At 49.8% G+C, this 11733-nt stretch overlaps 1 protein-coding gene across 2 annotated transcripts in view; it reads right to left on the bottom strand.

Moving 5' to 3' along the window:
• The window catches only part of PPP2R1A (protein phosphatase 2 scaffold subunit Aalpha), a 33370-nt gene extending 22417 nt beyond the window's left edge, over positions 1-10953 (bottom strand). The window contains exon 1 of one of the 2 annotated variants that reach the window (XM_028477764.2): positions 10779-10953. In XM_028477764.2, coding sequence (XP_028333565.1) covers positions 10779-10856 — 78 coding nt within the window. In that variant the 5' untranslated portion in view covers positions 10857-10953. The remainder of the gene's footprint in view (positions 1-10778) is intronic. The other variant, XM_007106378.4, reaches the window with a different exon arrangement.
• Between the last annotated feature and the right edge of the window lie 780 nt (positions 10954-11733).

The raw sequence follows: 11733 nt of genomic DNA, 5'->3' as shown, positions 1-11733 counted from the left end.
TGTGGGATCTCCCCGGACCGGGGCACGAACCCGTGTCCCCTGCATCGGCAGGCGGACTCTCAACCACTGCGCCACCAGGGAAGCCCCTCTTGGCTGTTTCAAGCCACCAAAGATGTGATGCTTTGTTGCGGTGACCCTCGGAATCTCACACACTGCACTGACACACAGCGGGTCTCAGGCTCAGCCTGTTGGTGTTAGGACCTCATTTAATCCTCTCGTCCCCGGGAGCATGACTAGCGCCACCTTTCCACCACCATGGAGGCACAGAAACCTGCCTGAGCGAGCACTGAGCAGCGCGCTGAGACCCAACCCCAGCTGCTACCGTCCGACTGGGAAACCTCTCTTCCTGTGTCTCCATCCTGACAACAGAGCCGCTCCCGCCAAGCCCCCAAGGCTGCAGCCGGAACGCACTGAGCTCATGTGTGTTAGTGGAAGGCGACGCCCTCAATGGTGAGTAAGCCGCTCCAAGCCAAGCAGGAATCCTCCTCCCAGAAGGAAGGAAAGAATAAGGAGGGACCAGGTCAAGGAGAGCAGCAAGGGCTCCCCCAGCCTATTCTTTCCCAGGCCCCAAGCAGCTGCGAAGAGGTCTGCAAGTGACTGGCGTCCTGCATCCCCTCTGGTTTAAGGGGTTAAGACTCTCTTTGGGAATCACAAGAAATGCTATGGTGGCCTCACCTCAGAAAAACACACACACCGCACCTTTCATACCACCTCACTGGGTTTTGGGACCACCTGGGCTTGAGGTAGTCCAAGCACTCACCATCCTGGTAGTAAAAGGATCTTCAGATTAAGTACTACAAGGCCTGCATCTTATTTTTAGCCCCAAATTAAATGTATACAAAGACAGACCTATAGAAACAGATAAACAACTAAATACAGTGAACACGAACACTCAGTAAATCTGAGCGGTGAGCACACGGGTGCCACTGTTCCAGTCTAGGGGTGGGTAGACTTTCTGCAAACTGCCAGGAAGTAAGTATTTTCAGCTTTTCAGGCCACTCGGTCTCTACCTCAACTACTCAACTGTGTCTCTGTAGCACAAAAACAGCCAAAGACCCAGGTAACATGTAAGCAAGTGGGCATGACTGCATTCCAATAAAACTACACCTGCAAGGCTGCGGGGCAGAATCTGGCCCACAGGCTGTAGTTTTCTGGCCCTTGTACTAGTCCTTCGATGCTCTGTATGTTTGAAATTTTCCTCAAGAATATATCAGAGTAAGTATCGCCTTAGTTGCCTGTTTCTCTGTCACCTCCAAGTTGAATCTCTGTGTTCTTCTCTCAGCTGGGCTACATGGAAAAGTACACGTGGGCCAGGGCACAGGATGCTGGCAGGGGATAATCATAATGACAGTAACAATAGCCGCTGGCATTTACTGATTGCTTACTACGTGCTTGGCAGCATTCAAGTGCGTGACATGGATAATTAATACGTTCACTCCTTAAAACTGTGCTCTGAGGTGGGTATTATTACTAGAATCCTCCCTTTTAAAGGTGAGCATGCTGATGTGCAGAGAAGCTGTCACTTGGTGGAAAGGTGCAGAGCCGTGTCCAGAAGCCAGATGCCCTGACTCTTATTAATCTTAACATCACACTGTCATTTAGGAACGATGCCCAGGGAACCGGCCCAGGAGAATCAGGCCAACTCTGCCATGGTGGAGAGCCCCCTTCCTTCCACTGCCGTCTTTGGAGATTCTGCTTTTGGTTTTAAGAATAGCTGCTGGTTTCTTCAGCATAAATGGCACCGTGAACCCTTAAGAAAGGCAGCAACAGGGCAGGCTTTAGATACACTATCTGGGTTCAAGGCTAAGCTGCTTTTCACATTAGCTGTGGGACCTTGGGCCACTCTTTGTACCTTTTTGAGTCTCGATTTTCTCATCTGTGAAATGGGGGGCTGTAATAATACCTATCCTTTGTACTTTGTGAGTACAGAGTGACATGATACTGGGAACAGCCTCGCACCAGAGGAAGATGAGTTATGGCAGCTATGGCAACCTCGCTCACTTGACAGCACCCTGATTTTCGTCCAGGTATCAAGAACACGTGCAGCAGCTGGCTAGCTGTCCACCCACGTCTCTTTTCCCTTCTCTCACAGTGACAGAGTAATAATTACAAACATTTCCTTGGCACTATGTATGTGCCAGGCAGTGTTCTAGGTGCCAACGTTTTCACTCATTTGATCCTCACAACTGTGAGGTAAACACAGGATCACCCATTCTGGGGCAGAGAAAAACAAAACCTCACACAGCTCTCAGGTGGCAAGATTTGAACCCCAGCCACTTGGTTCTGAGTCAATACTATCAATTCGTATTTCTGTTTTCTGGTGTTTTTCAATTGGCGGGTGCACTATGAACCCCTTAGCAGGTTTTTAAATGACCACAATTTTGAAACAGAGGTGAGCATAAACAGCACTAGAAGTATTTGCAACAGCTGAAATGAGCTCTGAAGAGTCACGGTTACCACTGGTGACAGAGGCACAGGTTTTGCTAACACTATTTATAATACGCTATAACATACTATAACGTATAAATGTAATTCATAATAGAAGAGAAGTTAAATTTGAGTTAGGGATTGGTGAAAATAAAGATGTTATTTTTCTCATCCAAATTCATGGACCTGCCCTGAATGCCAGATGGGCCCCAGGTTAAGAGCTCCTGCATTGGGCTATACTGCCACTCATAACCTCTGGTTTTCACCTGGGCACATGAACCCCCGGTAAAGATATTTCTGAATCACCTGTGCATTTGGATATGACCATGAGACTAATGTCTGGTCAGTGAAATTCAAGTGGGAATGGGGTGTGTGAATTGTAGAAGTGTCCTTATGGGGAGACAGGGTCACATCCTTCATCCTTCCTTCCTGTTTAGAATGGGACTATGATGGCTGGGGCTTCAGCAGCCATCTTGGGGTCTTGAGGTAACCTGAGAATGGGGAGGGCAGGATGGAGGCCAAACAGAGGACAATGTGTAAGAGCCTGGGACCCTAACACCTAGAGTGTCACACCAGCTTGGACTGCCACCAGACTTTTTGATTGTGAGTCAGAAATAAACTTCAGGCTCATTTAAATCTCAAATATTTATAGAATTTTCCTATTATTTACAGCCAAACTTAATCCCAACTAACCCAGTCAATGACCTAGTTCTGGACACAAAGACATAACGACAAACTGGCCAAGGAGCTTCCAGGAAAGATTTTCCTCTTTGACAAAAGGGACGAGGACAAGAACCACCTCCTTGCCCCGGTCGGGCCCTGCTTTCAGTGTGGTTCCACGAGGACGTAAAGACAGCAGATGATGCAGCAATCTCGTGACCACACGAAGCAGGTCAAAAGAACTGCACACTCTGACCCAATTCTGTGATATCCTTGAGCTGCTGAGAACTTGTTATATGAGGAAAAAGTGAACCCTTATTTAAATGACTGTTGGTTGAGTTCTCTGGAACGTTCCTGAGAGAGCAGCTATTAAAATCAATAAGAAACCTTTACTGTCCCTTCATCAGGTTGTAGCCGTAAGAGTTCACTGTGCACTGTCCCCAGGCATGTCCCCACCAAGACCTACCACAATGCTCGTCTATGGTTCCCCATGGCCACGCTTATCACCATGGGCTGGGGATGCCTGCATCCCCAGCAGCCCTCAGGCTAGTACATGAGACATAATAAATAATAAATAAAATCTCCCTTCCCACCACTACATCCACAAAGAAACACTACTCACTTTTTAAAACCCACGTCACGTTCAATCCATGGAGCTTCCCTGACATGACCACGTACAGTATGAGCCCACAGGTAGTACATCTTCCCTCCACAAGCTGAGTAAAACCCGAAGGCCCTCCTATGGACTACAAGGCCCAACATGACGTGGTCCCTGTCCACGGATCCACTCTCATTTCCCACCCCCTCCTCTTGCTCCCTGGGTTCCTGTCACAGTGGTTCCCTTGACAGTAACTAAAATGCAAACGTACTGTTAGCCCAGGTCTTCACACTTGCTGACTTGCTGCTTCCTCAGCCTGAGACACCCTTGCCCCCAGACAGCCCAGGGCCCCTCTCACTGCATTCAGGCCCCTGCTTAATCCTCACCAATGACTATCCTGGGTAAACCAGCATGCCCGTCACTCTCTATACATCTTAACTCATCACTTCCGACATATGCAGCTGATCCCTGAACAATATGAGGGTTAGGGGTGCCCACCCTCCCCGCAGTTGAAAACCCCGAGTATAACTTATAGTGGTCCCTCCGTATCTGAAGTTTCACACCTGTGGATTCAACCAAGTGCAGATCATGTAGCACTGTAGTATTTACTACTGAAAACAATCCGCATAAGTGGACCTGCACAGTTCAAATCCGTGTTGTTCAAGGGTCAACTGTTCTTCTTTGTTCACTGTTTCTCCTTCCCCACTAGAATGTGGGCTTCACAAGGGCAGGGACTCTGTCTTCTGCACTCTGTGCCCCCAAAATCCCAGGAGAGCGCCCCCAGGAGAGCGCCTGGCAAAGAGTAAGAGTCCAAAAGAATCCAGAGGAATATGCTCCAAACTGTTACTGTTTGGTAGAGCTGGTGGCTGATAATGAGCGGTGTGGAGGGGTCTGCAACGTGGGTGCTTTAACAGTGAGCCTCAGCCCGGGGAAACGCTCAGTGAGCGACACAAGTGTCTCTTCACCTCCTATCAAGTCCTAAACATCCGGGACTTCCCTGGTGGCACTGTAGTTAAGAATCCACCTGCCAATGCAAAGGACACGGGTTCAATCCCTGGTCCGGGAAGATCCCACATGCTGCGGAGCAACTAAGCCCGTGCGCCCCAACTACTGAGCCTGCGCTCTAGAGCCCACGCGCCTACAGCCCGTGCTCCGCAACGAGAAGCCTCCGCAATAAGAAGCCCATGCACCGCAACAAAGAGTAGCCCCCGCTGGCCACAACTAGAGAAAGGCTGCAACGCAGCAACAAAGACCCAACAGAGCCAAAAAAAAAAAAAAAAAGTCCTAAACATCCTTCCACCTCATTCCATGAAGAATCATGTTTTTAAATGAACATAATGTGTGTGGGTATGTGTGGGTGGATGGGTGTGAAAAGTTCTGCATCACCCAAGAGTGAAATGGGTACCACAATCTCTCCTTCTGAAGCTTTTTTTTTTTTAAAGTAACGAATGAGCAGGTACTCTGGCTTCACCAATCAGCTAAGGGTCTCCAGATAAATCCCAGGCACCTCAAAGCTTGAGTTTCCTCACTGTAAGATGGTTATTACAACAATGCCTGCCTCACAGGATTGCTGGGATAATCAAATAAGGAAGACACAGAGACAGAGCCTGGCACGTAGCAAGCACCCAAGTGTTAACCATTATTCTCATCGTTATTTCTCACGTATTTGAATTTCTTGAGCAGGGGAAAGAAAAAAGGTAAATTGAAACAGAAAAAGTAATCTCACCACCTCCTTGGAAACTGCGGCACAAATCCTTCCCTAGCAGTTTGCCTGGTGTTATAATTATTCATGGATGTGCCTGTTCCCCCTTTTAGAAGGTGACTTGGCTCTGGGATGAGGAAGAGACACGACTATTACCAACTGGTGATTCCTGAACCTAGTACTGGGCTGGGCACATCAAAAAGCAAAAATATAAATATTTTTCAAGTTTTTAAAAATTCAGGTTCCCCAGTGAAGGCATGGCAGAGCCTGGAACTTGAACCCATGTTCTCCACCATCACCCTATACCAGCTTCTCTTTTTTAAACTGAGGGCAGCCTTATTCCTAAGTTCTGCTTCAAAGCCCCATGTACTCCTTGAAAAGAAGTCGGAGCCTGTGCTGTCATATTTCTAAGATGAAGACACAGGGTCATGCTGCCACGATGTCTTTGACCGTGGTGAGTACCTGCTGTCTTTACAGTTTATCTCGTTTAATCCTCACAACAGCCCTGCCAGGTGTGTCTTCCACCCTTTTCCTCATTTAACAAGAAAATCAAGGCCCAGAAGAAGTTGAGTAACTCGTAAAGTGGCCAGTCCAGGATATGAAACCGTGGACTGCGTCCACCCATGGCACTGCCTCCTCTGTGTCTCCTCTGGGCCTACACGCTGTCCCCACAGGGGCCCAGCTCGGTGGTGAAGAGTGCTGCCCTGAAACCCAGTGAGTGCCCTTGGCTAAGTCCTAGTTTCAGTATTTACTGGGTGGTGTGACAGTGATTGAGTAGGCTTATGTAAAAAATGGGAAGAATTTCAGACTGAAGATTCATAGTCACATTCAGAATCTGATTTAAACAAGCTAACTGTAAAAGAACACTTCTGGAACAATCAGAGAAGTCTGATTATGAACCAACCACTAGATGATACCAAAGAATCACTGTAAAAACTTTGTTAGCTATGATAACAAAAACAAAAACTTTGTTAGCTATGATAATGGCACTGTGGTTATTAAATGTCTGTTGTTTCATAGGTGCATAATGAAATACGTAGGAGAAAATATCTGGGGCCTGGGATTTATTTTTAAAATACTCAGCCAAAAAAAAAAAGGGGGGTGGGGAGAAGGATGAGGAACAGGTGAAAAAATGTTGTTAAAACTTTTAAAAAACTGCTGAATCTGGATTTGGTACTATTTTCTCTGTTGTTTGAAATTTGACAATCAAAAAACATTTACTGGAAAGAAAACTAGCACCTATATCAGATGTGTTTTGTGAAGACTCAACGAATGCACACAAAACACTTAGCAGGCTGGCATACAGCAGGGCTTCTCAACCTTGGCACCACTGACCTCTGGGGCTGGGCCACCCTCTGCAGCGGGGAAGGGCCTGGGCAGCGCAGGATGTCGGGCAGCATCCCTGGTCTCTCCCCGACTAGCTGCCTGCAGCACTACCCCCACCAGTCGTGACAACCAAAAATATCCCCAGACGTTTGTCCCCTGGTAAGAACCACTGCTCTAAAGTAACCATTAGAAGAATAGCTTTTAAAATGCCTGCAGCACCTCGCCTCGGACAATTGAGGCCCTCGTTATTTCACCACCACCACCGGCAGACATTTAATGAAAACTTAAAATACATCAAGCACTGTTCTAAGCGTTTTCCACGTACTAACCTATTTAATCCTCACAACACCCCTCTGCACTGCTAAATTAAAAATTATTCCCATTTTTTTCCTTTTTTTTTTTTTGCCAAGCCGTGCAGCTTGAGGGATCCTGGTTCCCCAAGTAGGGACCGAACCCCGGGCCCATAGCAGTGAAAGTGCCGGGTCCCAACCACTGGACAGCCAGGGAATTCCCTATTCCCTTTTATAGATGAGAAACCTGAGACAGAGACAGTATTAGTAACACAGAAACCTGGCCTCTCAACCAGTGGACCACATTTTAAGAAACATGGTGCCCCAAACACCCCTGAGTTAATGTAATCCAGCCACTGCCTCTTACTGGCTGGGGAGGCGATCTCTTTGCAGCTCACTTTCCCAAGTATAAAACCACAAGCTACCATGACAACTGAACAAGGTCATCACTTACTGAACGCCTTCTCTGAGGCAGCCACTTAACATGCCAATTCCACTGCAACTTCCCAACCAGGTAGATGCTGCTTCCTCATCATTATTCCTTACAGATGAGGAATCTGGACCCACAAGAGGGGAAGGCACTGGTGCAGGGCACAAAGGGAGCAAACCGGTAGAGCTGGGATTCAAACCTCAGTCACCCTTGACTCCTCCTTTCAATCACTCACCACGGTGCATCCAATCCATCAGCAATCTCAACAACCCTCCTTTTCAAAACACCCCCAATCTCACCACTTCCCCCTACCTGCCTGCCAGCGCCGGTCCTGGCTGCTCTGCAATGGCATCCTGGTTAAGTCTATCTGCTCCTGCCCGGCCCCTTCTCGGCAGCCAGAAGTCAGAACATGTCATTTCTCTACGCAAAGCCTTGAACTGGCTCCCCCACCTCACCAGTCTGTGCCCTACTGGTCCACAGGCCTCACCTGACCTAGCCCGGGATTAGTCCTCACCTGCCACCACTTTGCCAGTCACTGTGCTGCAGCTACCAGGCTGACCTTGTTCTCTGAACTCACTGAGCACGCTCCCATCTCAGGGAGCCAGCACGCACCTGGCACTCCTTACGTATTTCCTGAATAAATAATTCCCCTTCAGACTTCAGTGCAATAAAAGTAACAAATAAACAAAAAGAAAAATTAAATTACTTGAAAAAGTTAAAAAAAAAAAAAAGGGGGCATTTCACCACCATTCTCAGACTCCTACCACTTCTCCCTCTCAATCTCTACCTTGCAACCCAGCGACTACGGTATGCAGAATAATGGCCTCCCAAAGATGTCCATATCCTGAGCCCTAGAAGCTGTATGTCACTCTACATGCCAACAGGGACTTGGCAGGTGTGATCAAGGTTAAGGACCTTGAGATGGGGAGAGTATCCTGGATTACTCAGGTGGGCCCAATCTCATCACATGGATTCTTAAAATCAGAGACCCTCTCCCAGCTGGTCAGAAGGAGATGTGACTACAGTAGAACGGTCACAGAGACACAATACTGCTGGCTTTAGAGATGAACAAAGGGGCCACAAGCCAAGAAATGCGGGCAGCCTCCAGAACCTGGAACATGGTAAAGACACGGATTCTCCTCTAGAGCCTCCAGAAAGGACTATAATCCTGCCAACACTGTGATTTTAGCCCAGTGAGACCTGTGTCAGACTACTGACCTCCAGAACTGTAAGATAATAAATTTGTGTTCTTTTAAACCACTACATTTACCTCAGGACTTTCCCATAGAGGGCTTCTCGCAATCTCATCACGATGGACATTTTGGTGGCTGATCCTTTGCTGTGGAGGCGGTCCTATGCATTGTACGTTTAGTAGATCCCTGACCTCTATGCACCAGACGCCAGTAGCACTTCCCCAGTTGTGACAAGCAAAAATGTCTCCAGACATTGCCAATGTCCCCTCGTGGGCAAAAATCACCCTGGGTTGCGAGCTAGTGCCATCACTTGTCTCCTCTCTCTTCCTGGAAGGCTCTTCCCCATCTTCTTTTGGGAGCCGACTCCTCCTTCTGGTCTTGTCTTAAACTCTGCATCCTCAGAGGGGTCTCGCTGACTGACCTCCTAAAATGAATCTTCCCCACCCCACTCTGTGCTTGCTGGGTACTCTGCCCAGAGAGCCTCAAGCCTCCTTCCCCTGCCCCCTTAGATCTCTGCTCAGACACCACCTTCTCAGCAAGGCCTTCAATGACCACTCTGAAACCGCATCCTCCACCCGCTTCCTTTATTTTTTCCATAGTACTTATCCCCATCTAACATAATACATATTTTCCTTATTGTCTTGTTTATTGTCTTTTTCCCCTCACTACAAGGTAAGCTCCACAAGGCCAGATTTTGTCTGACTTTTTCCCTGTTGTATACCTGTGCCTAGAACAGTGCCCAACACAGAGCAGAGGCCCAATAATTTTTACTGACTCACTGTCACAACATCCTGTTTCCTGTCCCCCACGTCTCAAACGTGTGAATAATGTATTCGGTTCCGTTTCACATCTGTCTCTTGTATAACAACTGGCATCACCATCAATCACATCCTCAGCACCACAGCTGATATGTGGCAGGTGTCTATTGAACAAACGAGTTCCTACAACAGCCCTATGAGTTAGACAATCACCTCTATTTGAGAGAAGAAGAAACCGAGGCTTGGAAAGATTAACTTGCCCACGTCAATCAGCAAGAAGTGGAAGAGCCAGGAGCACACCCCCTGCCTGTCTGACCACTGAACTAGAGTCAAAGAGCCGGGACCTCAGAGGCTGGGGGCTGGGCCAGTGCAACCCGCTCAATTTTATAAACGGGGAAACTGAGGCCCAGATGCGAACTCTTCAGTCACCACTCCCCATAACTACAGCTAGCATTTATTGGACCCTTACAACAGACCAGGCGCCATTCTACGGGACTCGTATTATTAACTCGTTCAGTCCCTCACAACCACCCAATAAGGCCGGGACTATTATTAGACCACAGGTTACGGAAAACAGAGGCCCAGATCCGTGAGGTAATCGGCACAAGGTCACTGGGCGGGTGAGAGGCGGGGCTGGGATGGGCAAACCCTAGAACCCTACCTCTTCTCAATCCCTCGCCGGCTGCCCTCAGGGCCCTGAGCCCCCTCTCCCCCTCACCAGAAATGTTAGCTCGTTTAGTACACTGCCCACCCCCCAGGCAACTGGAGGCTCCCAGAAGGGGGGCGACTTTCCACCTCGTAATTTGCTGCTGAATTTAGCTAGTTGCCCCCTTGGGAATGGGCTTTCTGCCTCCCTCTCCCCTTCGAGGGTCTACACCACGAGTGGAGGCGAGCGGGAGGGCAGGAATTAGAAAGTCATCTTTCACATCTCAGTCCCCATTTGGAGGGTTTACCCCACAGCGCTGAGCCCCAGGGAGAAAACCTACCCAGGTCCCCATCAACCAGGCGGCCCCTCCCCAACTCGGAGCAAGTCACGTGCCCACCCCATCCCCAAGGGGCCATTCAAGGGCCTCCGCCAATCACCGAGCCCTCCCCTCGCCTCTCCCCGACCCAGTCGTCCGAGCCCGCGGCCCCCAAGGCCCGGGGCCGCCGCGCGCACTTAGCAGGCCCGGGACCCTCCAAGCTCGGCCTCCCCTCCGTCCGCCGCTGGGCCGACACCCAATCCCGGGCGCCGTCTCACTGAGTCCGGGAACCGAAAGAGATGAGAGCGGAACGCTGATTGCCCGCCGCCCCCTTCCGCCACTCTCGGCGAACACTGAACCCTCGCCGCGAGAGACGCCCATGCTCCCAGGTTCCCCTTCCCGTCTTCCCCAAGTCCCCCATTGCCTCCGGACCTGAACATCCTCGTTGCGGAGCTCGTCTATGAGCACCGCGATGGGGTAGAGCGAATCGTCGCCGTCGGCCGCCGCCATCTTGGCTCCGTCCTGTTCCTGTCAGACTGCAATTAGTGCCTTACTAAAACGGGGGTGGGCAGGGGCTGGGCTGGGAGGAGGAAAAGAGGGCGTGGGGACGCCCGAGCCACTTTACAGGGGCTGCCCCCACAGTCACTGCCCAACGACCGGGCCAAGCCTGCGTTTCTTTGGTCCGAACAAATGAAGTCCCGCCTACCGCCTATTTGCCATTGGCCGAAGGGACGACATTAAGTTTGCCAGAGCCTAGAAGAGGGGGAGGAGGAAACGGAAGTACGTAGTATCTTAGCGACAAAGATTGTGCCCGCCTACGTCGCCGCTAACAACGGCCTAGACGAGCAGTTGTTTCTAGCCAATGAGGGGCAGGATTGGGAGGTGGCGAAGCCCGTTCTCCGAGTCCCGGAGAAAGCTTCTGCGAGTGCGTCCCTAGGAGTGCGTGACGTCATGGGGGGGGGGGACCAGAACAGTCTGCAGGTTTCGGCTTCGGAGGCAGTGGCCCCTCCGGCTGGCGGGCGGACTCCCAGAGCCTTTGTGCGGGAGGAGGAGAGAGTGAGTCTTTCATTTCTGCCTTATTATGCCGAGGCCCAGAGAAGGGTGGCGACTTGCCTTACTCTCTGGACAAAACTCACGCCCCTCAGGCTGGTATGTGGATCTGCTTACCGAACGCACGTCTCCCACCTCCCCTTTTTACTCTTCAGCGGTTCTGGAAAATTAGCTACCTGAGCACATCATGCTTTTTCATGCCAAGTCTTTGCCCAAACCGTACGTTCTATTTGGAGAGCAGTTCCTTTTAAATTATCCGATCTCTACGTAAATATCTCCCCTTCCCTTCCTCTCTTTAGGCTTGGTCCTCAAGCCCCAGAGCCACATAATCAATCTC

Source organism: Physeter macrocephalus, chromosome 17 (genome assembly GCF_002837175.3).
Source record: "Physeter macrocephalus isolate SW-GA chromosome 17, ASM283717v5, whole genome shotgun sequence".
Taxonomy (NCBI): domain Eukaryota; kingdom Metazoa; phylum Chordata; class Mammalia; order Artiodactyla; family Physeteridae; genus Physeter; species Physeter macrocephalus.
The sequence above is the reverse complement of the archived record's forward strand: the minus strand, read 5'-3'. Positions and strand labels throughout refer to the sequence as shown.